Consider the following 14,776-nt stretch of genomic DNA (forward strand, 5'->3'; position numbering starts at 1 on the left):
TTATATTTTAATTAAACCGAATTATCTATGTATATCCGAATAGAGAGACATATTTACTATAATTTCTATTTACTTTTCTATTGTTTTAGAATTCAAATCATTATTCTCGCTACATTGTAGGCACAAATCGACTGAAGTGGTAACTTTCAAGGCAAGGAGGCGACAGCGTTAAATTACAAGGTATGACGAGTCGGTACTATAGAGCATTATTTTGTGTGTAACACATAAAAGGGTAAGCGTGGCAACGTTGCCGACATTGCGCCAACAGTGTAGGTCCTCCGGGAGACCGGGACGACGGGACAGTGAAGCGAGTGAGGCTCGCAAAGCGTCGCGTACTGAGCCAGTGACGCGCCACAGACGCACGGGGACAGTCTAGGCGGCGTACTTCGCTCAGGAGACCGACACCATCACGAACACCAATTAATTCATCTGTTGTCGAAAGAAACGTCTCGTTTTCTCGATATTTTTTCATTTCATTGTCTTACAAAAGTTATGTCGGTCTCCTTTAGATGTGGCAACTGGCAACACCGGGAAGCGCTACTCGGGGAGGGGCACGATGAGAGAAAGAAAAGGAAAACGGGTCGCAGCTCTTACCTCGAGACGGTCGGTGCGCGGCAGCTTCTGCTGCAGCACGGGCTGCTGCATGACGCCCAGCGGCGACGCCGCCGCGGCCGCCGGGTCGTGGCCCAGCACCGCCGGCATCAGCTGCGGCGCGTAGTACTGCGCGTACGTGGAGCCCACGCCGGGCACTCCCGACAAGTAGGGTGACGTCGCCTGTCATCAAAGCGAACACCACAGTTACTCCACGTTGTTGTCGCTGACAATCCTTTCATGGAAATGTTGTTAATAATTCACTTTTCTCAACGTTCATAAAATTAAGTCTTCTGAAAAGCTCTAAGTAATCAATGCAAGCGTAAATCACAAAGGAGCTTATTAAAATGATATTCACGTACTAGTTATTAGTTTAAATAAAAATAACATTAGCCAATTTAAGCAGTTGCATGCATTATTAGGTACATATCAAATTAAGAATTAAAGTATAAGCATAATACTGTCTTGTCCGATTAAGCTACCTCCACTGGCCTTCGGATGGGTTTCAGGTAGGATATACTGTGGGTAGAGATGAGAGGCAGTGATGCGGGATCGGGAGGGTCCAGAGGAGGAGTGCGGGGACAGCGGACCGTGCCAGGGTCGGGGCGGCAGTCGGCGGCGGTTACCTGCGGAGCGAGCAAGGCGAGACTGATCGGATCCAGCGCAGCGAGGTGGCCGGCAGCCGCTCCCGCTCCGCTCACGCCGCCCACCTCAACACAAAACCACACAACACGCTACTCATCGTGCGAGGGACAGCCCGCGCCCACGGCCACTGCCCCTCGACGTCGCTCCGCGCACAACGTCTCTACTCAAAGCGCAGCCACATGTGAATCAACTAAAAGCTCCGGTAGGAGAACACAAAGGCGGCAGTGCGAGGAGAGACCCCGAGGAGATCGGGCCGTAACGTTAGCAATAGTGTGAATAGTGAGGGAATAAATATTTCAGTGATTTATTTGCATTACCGCTTTTACCCAGTTCATACAAATGTGAGTAAGTTTGGAGAATAGACATGCCACTTAAAGAACGAATAAAATTATACAATACAATCATGCTTTGCGGTGGGGAGCGATCGGCCTTCCGCTAGGGGCACTTTAAGTTGTACCTTTCCTATTTTAAGTACGTACCTACCTACTATATGTATTTTACAAATAAAATAATATATTGTAAATGTACATATTATCTACGTTATACTAGGTTGTATTCCTCGAAGGACAACTTGACTAAAACTTTAAATTGAGGCGCAGAACTTTTAGAACAAGTGTACCATTTCGAAGAAAATAAAATACTATTTATTACCAACAACTTTAGTTAGCTGACAAAGAGTATCTACGTCTATGAAAACTAAACTAAATGTGCATAAGACTTCAAAGAGCTTACTCTCATCTGAGTAGCTTTTATATCAGTAATTTTTGAATTTGCAAGGCACAACTTAACTGCAGTGCTGTTGAGTTTTCTGCATGTACAAGACGTTCACCGAATAATATAAATATTTGCTACTTTAGAGTACATAGCAAACTACACCGAAAGCTGCAGGTTGCGTGCAGGGCCAGCGCACTCGATGCAGGCCAATCGCTCGAAGCGTTAATGCAGTGTTAGCGGGAAGTAAGGAAACGAGTCTTACCACGGCTGGGACTTGGCCAGGGAGCACCTGGCCTGGCGTCAGGCCCATTTGCTGCATTAAGGCGTTCTTTAGTGCTAGGTGATTCCGTCCGTTGATGAGCAACTGGTCTTTGAGGTGCTGCGGTGGATGGAAGTACTTGCAGGGGGGTTTCTCTCGGTTACACCGTCCCTGGAAATACATAACAATAACAGTTAGATTTTACTTCACTTCTCTCGTAGATTTAATTCATTGGAGGGAACGAATAATAGGATGTACGAGTCAAGTAAACTCTGTTTTAGGGGATAATAAAAAACCGGTCAAGTGCGAGTCGAACTCGCACACTGAGGGTTCCGAACTCGGGTATTTTTTCGACATTTTGCACGATAAATCCAAAACCATTATGTTTAAAAATAAATAAAAATCTGTTTTAGAATGTATGGGTAAAGCCCTTTCATTTGATACCCCACTAGGTATAGTTAGTTATCTTACTTTGAAAATTTAAACACATTTTAATTTTTTTTTAATTTTGTAACCACAAATTCACTGTTTTCGGATTTATTCCTTTACTTGCGCTATAAGACCTACCTACCTGCCAAATTTCATGATTCTAGGTCAACGGGAAGTACCCTATACGTTTTCCTGACAGGCACGACGGACGGACGGACAGACAGACAGACAGACAGACAACAAAGTGATCCTACTAAGTGTACTTATTAAGTGTTTATATTAAATTTAATTTATTAATATTAAATAATAATTAAGCGTGCCTAAAAAACCATAGTCATGTTGTGCGACCATATAGGATTACAATAAGGTCAAAATGTATCAATTTAAGAATTAAGTTAAAGTAGTTATTGTAATCTGTTTTGGTTGACAATAAATAAATAAATAAATATATGGGTGCCGTTTTTCTAACTAAAAAAATAAATAGTACGAAAATGGATTTTTATGAGAGCGTTTTGCAATGTTATTTAAAAATTCGTTCAGTGTAAGAAATTGAAAAAAAAAAAATGTCGCATTTAAAACAAATACCTACTTCTATCAAACAAAAGCTATATATAACAGGTTGAAAATAAAAGCGTTCGGTAGGTGCGTTATGAAAATTTGAAATGTTTATAATTTGGATAGGATGTTTCTTCTCATTTTCGACATCAATGAGGCGCGAGATAATTGCTCTCGCGATCGCAAACCTTCCACCGCACGAGTCTATGATGATTTATTTACACTCGCGTAATTAACTGTCGCGCGACGTGACAGGAAGAGCTCCGCTGACGTTTTATCTCTAAACGCCGAGCCCCATGCCATATTTTATTCAGAAAAAAAAAGAAAAAAAAGCTTATCGCAGTTTTCAAGAAAATACTTAAACAAACAAACTTCAACTGAACACCAAAAGCAATTCAGTTAGGAAGTTACTAAGTGATAATATCTACGGGGCGACGTAATCTTTGGTTCATTATTAGCTACAATATTCACTGCTTAAAAATACTTTGCAGCTAGGTATTTACACATAATAAGTACACGTAAATAATCGCCTTAAGATTTTAAGTATCAAATATGTGAGTTACCTTCTCAATCAGCCGAAATTAACAATAAATTAATCAGTGTACCTACTTATCTGTAACTTGTCGATAAGTTACAGTAATACAGTTTTTATTTGTCATAAAATGTGGTCTTTTTTGATAATAATTATTATTAACAAACAACGTTATTACGCCTTATGGACAGTTTACAGATGGATTGACTATTAATTTTATTATTCATTTTGACTTTTTGTAAAAATAGCTAATGCGTTGGTCGGGTGCATAACCTCCTTTTTTACCCGACTACGGCAAAGCCGAAAGGAAGGAAGGGTTATGATTTTATTTATTAATTATAGAAAAGAGTTGTTGTTGAATTGACAGGTTATTCAATTAAACAAAATAAATTGCACAGATCACAATCAAACAAATCAACAAACCAAAATATGTACGGGGGATATTCAAAATTTTGTCAGTTTTGAAAGTTCGGCGATGCGTGCTACAACAAGCTAGAAGCAGTTGGCTGCATTTAGATTAACTTGTTACTAGCAGGCATAATGTTAGTTGGACGGTCCTCTCGCAGTTTAGCCGGGGATAAAGTTATTATTTCCTGTTACGCACGCCGTACTTAACCGAGTTTCGATTCCTAGCAAGCCGTTTGTGAAACTTGAATGGGTGATCACGTTTCTATCTTAACTATGATAACTCGGTTTGGTCTATCAAACTACTATTTATTGGCAAGGACGGATTCAACAATTAGTTGCTTCGTGTGGATTGAGGTCGCTTGGTAAGAAAGTTTAGACATTTATGTATCTTTTTATTTAAGTGACTAGGGTGTTTTCATTTAGAGGTACAAATAACAATGCGGTTTTCTGAATGTCATTCAAACAACTTTTTACGTTCAACGACTGTAGCAACTCGTAGGACCTGACAATTAGAAAGGGAAGTAGCTACTATTAAAATAATAATTATTATCAATCCTTTTGTAAAAAAAGCTTAGGCCGTTATTATTAATTAACAGTTAATTAAACTTTAAATTCAATAAGAGACAGACACTGAATGTATTAAACTACTTCAGTCACTGGGCGCGGGCGAAGGGTTAATGGTCGCAGGGCGGGCGGACAATAACCATCCAAAACTAATAACATTTTTGTGATATCTGAGGAGAAAACCGAGAATGCCGCCCTCGCCGTATCCTTTACGACACAATGCTCTCTTGCAATACTAAGGGTTTCGACGAGTGTCATCTACATCCCATCGTTCCCAATATTAGACAACAATTGACTACGAAAGTTCAGACTTTCAAAGTTGGAATATTCAGTTATATATTATGCTGGCTGTTTTTGTTTTGAAATATTAAAACTGTTTGGTGGTATTAAATGATGGTAGGACGTTGTGGTACACGTCTTTAATTGGTGAAGGCTTATGATCGACTCTTATTACCAACTAACAGTAATTATAATAAAATCTTATAAGCTATTGTCTTAAAGATATTTCTTAATCTAACCTACATAATTTTGTATCGCCTTTTGTTCAAATTCAACGCGTAAGCAACCTACATATTACAGTTTGAAACATGAATTTAACATCGCAATAACAATATTCGGGTGTACCTACTTCCGAAAAACTCATACCGTCGATGAATTTGAAATTTGGTATAGTGAACGTATTTTAAATTTCTAATCATGAATATCTTAACGAAAATTGGCGCAAAGAAATTACAAAAATGTTCTCAAAAATGTGGGAGTGACGCTCCACAGATCCTAATCTCTGCTGTAGTACTCACACATCCCTAAAATAGTCTTAATCAGTTAGGATTGCGCGATTATTATGCACACCGAACGAAAAGAGGTTCTCCTTTGTTTGTCACATATTCAAATGGCGTTCACGCCAATTTTTGTTATGATATTCGTGATTAGGAGGTGGAAGTACGTTATACTAAATTACTGATTCGTTGGAGGTATGCGCTATAATATTTTATACCATAGCAATGCAAAACGACGTTGCGTGGACTAATTATTTATTATTTTCCGAGCCAAGCTCAAATAAATACGCTCTCTTGGAAAATGTACCGCTGCGCTGTGGCAAAATGACATCATTGAAAAATGAACGAAGGCGTTTTTGTCTCGTGGAGCCGAGTAAAGCGGCTGAGTGCTCTTTAAAGCTGTAACGCGTATAACGAACGGCCCTCGAGTGCAGTGTAGTGCATTGCAGTCGCTGCAGTCAGGCAGTCGGCACGCCCCGGCGCCTTCGTTACCGAGTTGCGGACCTTCGCGGTGCATACCCGTCCCCGAGCAGCCCGTGCGCCGGCGACAACTGCCATTAAGTATACTCATTTAAGGCTCATTAATTACCATTTAAACGAAATAGTAGATTTATCCCACCCCCGTATATCTGGAATGCACACTAGCGTGAGAGGTCTTGTTGGTGGAAAGCTCTGCTAGTTGCAACATACCTAATTGTAATTCTCTACACTTACACGAATATGGTGGAATTGTATACTGACCTTAATACATTTTTATAATACAATACTACTACCCAATTGCTCCCTACCAATATATACCTACCTCCCAATTGTCCTCTACCTCATATTCTCTTATTTTGTGTAATCTGTTTCTGTTTATTACTTTCTGAAGTGTACAATAAAGTGATGCATCTACATGCATACGTAAGTATGTACATTGTGCTCGCTCAGTAAATAGGTAAGTTGGTATGTAGCGCGTGTAAAGCTATCGATCGCAATTGACGGATTGGCGACAAGCCGTCCGCAAAGAATGACTGGCCGTACGGGCGTACGCGCACTCGTCTACTCCTGCTAATTTTCTATTGGCTGACCCGACACGCGCCACTGCTATTCGACACACGGAGAAAACAATGAGCTTACGATTAGATGAATGACATGCTCAAGGCAGATTCTAAGCCCACTTTGTAACCAAAGTGGGTGCCAAAAATGTTCATGATGTCGAACAGGGACGGGAATAGAAATGCTCGGCGAGACGTGCCAACTTGTACCTGTGTACTGTCGAGGTGTCCTCCGCGTGGACTCATGTGTGCTTGTGTGCGTCAGTATCTATGGCGAGCGGCCACGTGCTCAACCCATTTTAACATTTCTATTTGATAGGTCTATAGAATTTGCTAAAGTGTTTGTAGAATTCAGATCGAATACGAGAATATTTGATCATTTAACTACAAAAATATTTAATGTGTTTTTTTTAATTGAAATAAAGAAGCGGGAAATAGGAAAGAAAAAGATTGCAGCCTATATAATATTTGTTCTTGATTCCAATAGCGCCAAATTGAGAGGTAATAACATCAGAAGCTATGATCCGAATCCGGTTGCCACAAATAAGTAATTTTTAAGTCAAAAGGGGGAAAGGTGAAATCTAATTTGCAAAATTCTGCAACTGGGAAGGGAATTAGGTAAGCAAAGCCGATTCTTAAAGTAAGTAGAATTTGAATTTAAAATGATTTATTGAAGCGCAGGGGAGTGGCTAATGAGCCAGCACGCGAGAGGGGCCGTGTTTACGCCTCGCGCTCGCGATACTTTTATTTCCACCACTGGGCGGCGCCAAGCAGCGCTACGTGCGAGTCGTCCACGAGGCACGTAGCTAGCTGCCAAGAGAGAAATTCTCGTAGCTCTAACAAAACGAACCAAGTTCTCCAATTAGGTAATTCTCAAATATTTACGAGCAGCAAAACTAGTAAAGCGAAAAAGCCACTTCTTTCAGAAATCTTAAATCAAGAATTATTCACACTGCTGAAGTTCCAAACAAGTTTGCATCGCGGTGCCGTAGCTTAACGTTAAAATATGCATTCGTGCGCGGAGTTATCTCGGCCACTTTTGCCGTTGCCGCCGGCGAGCGGTCAGCCGTTGTTTATCCCGGCTTTAATATTAGTTGCCCACTTTTAAATGCGAATGTCGTGATATACGATATGTTTGAAAATTGCCCTAAAACAAAGGCTCGGTTTCTGCTATATCAAAATGTTAAAGCAAGCCCACAAAGCTCGTTTTGTGTGTACCCTAATGATAAAAATTTTGACCCTGATTTTAGGCTATCTAGAAATAGATCATTTTTGAACTTTTAGGAATAAATAAAAATTAAGCGCCTGTCTGTGTTTACAAAATAATTGCCTTTTATACTAGCAGTCGAATGAAAGGGCTGAACGGAACTTGACGCGACCGTCACAGGCAGGTTTTAGAACTACACGAGGAGTGCTTTGGACTACTTTTTTATGCCGGGAAACAATGGGTCACAATAATAAAAATTTATACGGATAAAGTCGCGGGCAAAAGCTAGTTATCCATAGGTACTGTTCCGTAATAATATTATAAATACGAAAGTGTGTGATGTGATTGTGTAGAGTGTGTGTTTCTCTGTCTATCTGTCTGTTGCATCTTGGGGAAGGATATAAAGTACCTGCTTTGAATTCAAAGAATTCCCACAGGATTTAAAAAAATACCTAAATCGAAGTCGCAACTCGCAGGCATCATCTAGGTACTTGGTACAGAGATAGCTTAAAGGGTACCCAAGGAAATGAAAAAAAAAAAAAAAACTGAATCCTCATCTAAAGCGGACGAAGTCGCCGGCATCGTTTAGCGATATTATAAAAGTAATACTCAAATCAGTTTGTATTTAGTCGGTCACCGTATCGAGTGTCGGGTCAACGTGAATGGCAATAAAGTAGTGGCGGGCGCGGCCGCGAGCCCGGGGTGCGAGATTAATGCAACGGAAGCTGGCCCGACCTCTCCAGGTGTTTCATTAAAGCGCGCGCGGCGCCTCGGCCGGCTCGTACGCCCATTATGAACGCTGTAAGCTCGAGGGCCATTCGCTTTAAGAACGCCCGCGCTACTTTGTAACTGCCTTAATGAATCTTGTTACTTATAGGCTTGCTTGAATTGCCTGCTTTACTAAGGCATCCCCGGGCTGGAAAAAAACATTAGTTCAGAAAAGTAACTATTATATGAGTATGTAAAATACATGTATGAGTTCCAGATATATTAGTGTATAAGTATAGGTTACGAACCGTTTGACAATCGTTATACTTAATGATCATAAAGATAAAATGCAAAATGAAATTTTATAGTTGGAAAGGAAACATTTTCAAAATTTATTAATTCGCCTTGTTACTAATAAAACATTTTGTACGAGGCTTATTAGTTCTTTATAACACCATGTATTGGGCTGACTTTATTAGGCAGCTGGCAAACGTGTGCAATATAGTGAAAATAATGAGTTGGCTTAGTGCAGCGGCGTTGCAGCGAGAAAATGCTAGCGCAGCCACGTCGGTTGGGAGAGCACTCGCTAACCAGTTTAGCCGAGCTGCTGCAGTAATTAGTCTTAGCAGCCGCGCACGGCGACGGTGACGGCATGCCTCGCTTGACACACTTCGATTCACTCGCTTACTTGAATCACTCACTCGAGTGACAGACTCGCTTCATTATTCAACTGTGACCTATTAAACAACCATTTTTTCGTCTCGTACCGGTTATCTGCTTTAGTTTAACAACAATAGGTACCTACTATCTATCTGAACAAAGATTTCTGGGTCATTTCCGCAACGGTACTATTTCATTTAGTTAGTGGTCAAGATACTAAGCTATTATGTTAAAAATTGCTTCAGGCCAGTCTTAGTTTTAAACAATATGAACGGGCGCGGCGGTCGGCCCGCTCGGAATATAAATAAATCCCAAGTTTTATGCAAAATTTATTCATACTTTGGATGTCGTGTTGGGTCTCGGCTAGCGATCTATTGTGTCGTACAGGCGAAGATAAAAGGCGATAATTGCGAGGCGGACTAACTACAAAATAAAGAGCTTTTAGTAGGTACGATAAGGGAAGTTTAAGGGGAGTTTTCGGGTGCGGGTCGGACCGATAAATTGGGCGGCACTTAATTATGATCTCGGGCGGCATCTTGCAAGCGGCTAATGTCCCGGACTCGTTTAATGCGCGAACTTGTAGTCTCAGCTCCGGCGGGCGTGATAAATTTCCATCTGCGCCCGCTCCCGACCCCAGAGCTAGCGGCAGCTTCCGGGCTCAGCTCTACGCTGCGCGGACTGACATATGTATTACAATTCTGACTACTATAATGCATCTAAATTAAAAATGTACATCACCCCCGATATTAATATACGGGTCTGTCTGCCTTTTATAAAACTGTCATCCTAATACCCACCATTTCGCTGCTCCATCGTCAGACCTTGGTTACTTTCATAAGCGAACAATTGATCGTTTCTAAATCAATGAGCCCAAACAGGACACGTCTGCTGTCAGTTCTCAAGGAGTTAGGTAGTTCACAGGCTGTCCTGGTTACATCATCAGGTCAAGATTACTATGTTATTGCAGTTTCGTTGGGTTAGATGCGTATCAAATTACGAGTCGATTAGACAGGTGAAAGTAACACAAATATCGATTGAAATTTTTGAGAATAAAGCTGATATCCTCCAAAAAGCTGAACAGAGTTTCATCTATTATATCTAGCTAAGAACCATTCGGATAAAAAAACCGCATTCAATTCGGTCGCTAATTTGAGAGCTACGATGTTATGACAGACAGACTGACAGAAAAAGCCGCCAAATTATACCTAATAGTCACTTTTTGCATCGGGAATTAAAAAGTCTATCAGGAAACAGTCTCTAATCTTGATAGTTCTCTGAATAATGAACATTCGTAGCAATAATTTATGAAGTTTTTATCACCTCTAACGATTTTTTGTAGACTTTGTTCGAACTAACCTGTTCAATGACAATTAAGGAATATCCTGTGCCCTAGAGTAGAAGTACCGACCAGTTTAGTAAATAAATGACGAGTTTATCTCAATTTTATATTTCCTTTGTAAAAAATCGGTCAGCTCCAATTGAAGCTAAAGTGACTTTTGCAAGAGTACAGAAACTTATTACGTTCGCAGTGCAGAATAAACGAATCCCAGTTAGATAGATAGACTTTAAGTCTGCGCTGCACCCGGCGCAGTTCCCACGCTACATCGTATTCCACTCACTAAAATCCGAGAACTTAGTAAACATGTTCGCATAAATCAATTTTCTTTGTACACCGAATTATTAACGCTATTATTTACAGTGGAAGACAAAACTCTATACTTCACCCCCGTTTGTTCTTAAACAAATGTTTGACTTTGTCTATTTATAACCACCGACGCAAAGAGAAGGGAGTTATAAGTTTGACCCCTATGTCTGCATTGCAAAAATACGGTAACCTTGACCCCGACTACTCGACAATTTTGAGCTGAATGTATCTTAGTTTGGGCTCATTGATTTGGTCTCGATGGGTAGATAGTGACCAAGTGAGAGATTCTGATTATGAAATAAGGAATCTGTTACAAAGTGCAAAGTTTCAATCAGGATACGACGTAGACCCATAAAGTGGAGGTACATAAATCAGAGGTGATTTTTTTTTTATTTTACACTAATTGGTAGTAACATATACATATGTCTTATATCTGAATCAGGATCAAATTATATATATTTTTATCGGCATTTAACCAGGCTTAACTTTATTTTTCGCTCTCTTTATATCAAGATCCAAGAGTGAGAGAGTATTATACCGGTGACAATATCACAAACCACTCCGTCAGATTTCTAATTTATAATTCGACAGCATTAAAAGAATATCATATGTTCGTTTAGTAAATTAATTGCATTAATCTTTAAAGTGAAAAATTAACTGCGCTCTATTAGCATTAGTTATACATTTATTTATTATATTTATATATTTAACGGGTATTTTTCTTGGTTACTCAAGAAAATTGAAAGTTTGCTATTTTTATATCTGGTCATGTTTTTACTTTTCTGTGACGCGGAAGTCAACCATCGACCACGTGATGAGAGTTGGTTACCTAAGCGTCGTCGGGGTGGTGTGTGAATCATTACAAGCTTATATTAAACTTGTTTAGATTAGTTCCCCCAATCGCTGTTCGGATTATGAAACACATGCAATTTCGATGACAATGCAATGATATGGTACCATAAAGGCGATCTCATATAGAGCCTGCGAGATGGCCATAAATAGTAGGAAGGAACTTCTCAACTTCTAACGTAACTCCGTCGTTTTTAGGCTCATTAGATTTTTCTTGACAAGTACTATAAATCTAGATGATGTCTATTCGTTTTAGGACATGGATTAAAATATAAAAGTTACTATACGATTTACAAATTCTTATTTTGAAGTTTCTATTTTAAACTAAACATTGACAGAACTTCAAAAAAAAGAATAGATTTTTTTATTAAAAATCAGAAGTGCATATTTTTTTTTTTCAAAAGAGTAGGTATGACATGACATGTAGGTACCTCAACATGTACAGCAACGACACACAATAAAGTTTAGTAGCAAATAAGACACGGAAAACGTTACGGTTACGGTCAAAATTGACCTTCAATAAAATCAAAATAGCACAAGTTATGGTTTTGTTAACTTCGGACCACAATTTAACCTTTATCACGGGAAATATGAATACTGACTCATGCAAACTTTACTTTTACTTTTCATCGACGGTAAAAGTTTAACGGTAACCGCAACGTAACTTTAACCGCCTGTTATGCAACCAGACCTTAGAACTACTGATTTACCATTGAAGTCGAGTAGAGTGACATTCTGTAAACACTCGAACGCAAGGAAGATACCACAAGTTACAGACACTAACTAGAAATCCTTTAGCATTTAAACTCTGTTGATTTACTCTCAACTATATTGTACCTATTGTTCGCTAAGTCAAAGCGCATAATATGAATTTATAGCACCTAATATAGAGCGTTGTGTACAGTCAGTACATTAGAAGGTGTGAGAATGTTATTGCTTCGTGTTAGGTTAATGTGGGGATCGGAGTACGACAAAGGGACGGAGTTCTAGGGTTAGGCACAATATGATAAAAGTAAATGTATCACAAAAAGACTTTTATTAGTAGCACATTAATAGCACGTTATCAGACGATCTAATGTCATATCTAACGCAAATCTATTAAAATGTTATGAGTTTATGACTTTCAATTACTGTAATTAGAGCGAGTAGACGCTGTGTCGAACACCTCATCATACTCGTATGACCGGACAAACTTTAGAACGGAACCAGCAAGGTCGTAGAAAACGTGGGCGATCCAGATGAACATGACCGCGACTATTCCAAATAGAGCAAAACGGCCTAGCATGGAACAAAAAAGCGAAATAAATCGATAGGGGATAGTTTGGGGTTTGCTTTTTGTGCAAGAGGGGGTACACATTGTAAGGAAAGGATATAAAACTAAATTTTAGGAAGGTAACATCTACTAATTGATATCTTGTAGGTAATGAAGATAGTCTTGATCCTCTGTTGCAAGAACACTCGTGTGCTCCAAGACAGGAAATGCATAATAATAATTATTATGAATCTGTTCAACAAGTAGAGTAGAGTAAGTCGGACAATTAAAAAAAGTTCCAGTAATGGCCTGCTAAAAGCATATAAGCTTCTTGGCAACCCTATTAAGGGCGGAGGGCTCAGGCGGCGACAGGCGCTATACCTATAGGTGCCCGTAATTACAGCAAGCAAGACGCTGGCGAGACGTTACGCCGTCCTAACGACTTTTATGGCGTATGTAACATTGCCGGCACATAAAATAAATGTGCCGCCTCCAGCGCTCCATATAGCACGCTGCCAGATTAATAGCGCCAAAATGTTTTGCTCTCACGCTATACGACTGCCATTATTCGCCATTCAGACATATTGATGAGGTAAACATTGAAATCTTTGTTACAACGAAGACATTTCGGTCGGTTAGTTCTGTTCTGTTTGTAATTTTTCATGTAACAGCTTTTGTGTTACGAAAACGATAGTATCAGTTACAAGTGTAAATTAAAAATTTATAACACCTCCGACAAGTGAAGGTAGTAACTAGAAAAGAGCTGATAAATTTTAAACGGCTGAACCGATTTTCTTGGATTATAGCTAAGAACACTCTCGATCAAGCCACCTTTCAAACAAAAACTAAATAAATTAAAATCGGTTCAATAGTTTAGGAGCTACGGTGTCACAGACAGATACACAGATACACAGATATACACGTCAAACTTATAACACCCCTCTTATTGGGTCGGGGGTTAAAAAGAAAAGTTTTAAGAAACTTTACTAAGGATTCTCAGGACTGGAGTATTGTAAACTGGCTCATATTTCAACAAATCATTTTTATCTAAGCACCCAAAGTACGCCAGGCCAAGTTCTTACAAAACCTCTACACGCGAACTTGTGATTTTTACATGACGAAATGGTTTGAACTCTATTCCACGCCCCGATTTAGCGTGCATGGGGTTAAAAGAAGTACAAAAAAGTTGCAGCATTCTAATTTTGTACGTCTAGATTTTTACCTAGATCGTTTATAACATCAAAACTAAGTGTCCAAAAACAACAATTTTTGGCACTATCATCACAAATCCTTTTTTTTTTTTTTTTCTTTAAATCTGGCTTTACTCTGATTAGCCAATATCAAGTTTGTGATATTTTCAAGTTATTGAATTTATACAAGTATGGACTCCGTCTGCACCGGCGCCCACCGACATACGCGCGGCGCCCCTTTAGTGCGCTTCCCAGTCAGTTCCACCACCAAAAAACACCAACTAACACAAAAACCAGCCACTCTTAACAAAAAAAACACTCCAAACAAGCACAGCACGCGCGCCAGCAAACGCCATCACAGACGAAGTCCCACAAATTCTATATTTTACAAAATTGAATATTTTATTTTGTTCACAGATCATACTCAATTCTAAAAGCGAATCATAAAAATGAAACTAAAATATTATTGCAATTTTGTATACACGGTATCTTGTAGAAAAATGCAACGATGCAAGTGAGACGGGGCGGTCAGAGTTCGCTAGCCCGGCCATCATTTAAATGTTTATATGTTCACATTAGCCGATAGAGGGAGCTTTATACAGGCAGCGGGCGGTCGCGGCGCCCAAGTGCACTTTTATTGAGGATGAAATATCGTAATTGCCACTCGGCGCCGTTCCGTCACTCACGTCTGCTACGTGCTAATTGTGCGAAGTGTACGAGAGCAAAAATTTAACAAGAAATATCCTCCGCTTAAA

At 39.7% G+C, this 14,776-nt stretch overlaps 1 protein-coding gene across 13 annotated transcripts in view; it reads right to left on the minus strand.

The window, feature by feature from the left end:
• LOC123867741 (protein muscleblind) overlaps positions 1 to 14,776 on the minus strand; it is a 208,901-nt gene that overhangs the window by 9,979 nt on the left and 184,146 nt on the right. For 8 of the 13 annotated variants that reach the window (XM_045910026.1, XM_045910010.1, XM_045910035.1 and 5 more), the window contains 3 exons: positions 2,213 to 2,380; positions 1,218 to 1,301; positions 595 to 774 (listed from right to left, as the gene is read on the minus strand). In XM_045910026.1, the coding sequence (XP_045765982.1) occupies positions 595 to 774; positions 1,218 to 1,301; positions 2,213 to 2,380 (432 nt within the window). The remainder of the gene's footprint in view (positions 1 to 594; positions 775 to 1,217; positions 1,302 to 2,212; positions 2,381 to 14,776) is intronic. The other 5 variants (XR_006796507.1, XM_045910059.1, XM_045910017.1 and 2 more) reach the window with 1 other exon arrangement.

This window comes from Maniola jurtina, chromosome 1 (genome assembly GCF_905333055.1).
Source record: "Maniola jurtina chromosome 1, ilManJurt1.1, whole genome shotgun sequence".
In the NCBI taxonomy this organism is placed as follows: domain Eukaryota; kingdom Metazoa; phylum Arthropoda; class Insecta; order Lepidoptera; family Nymphalidae; genus Maniola; species Maniola jurtina.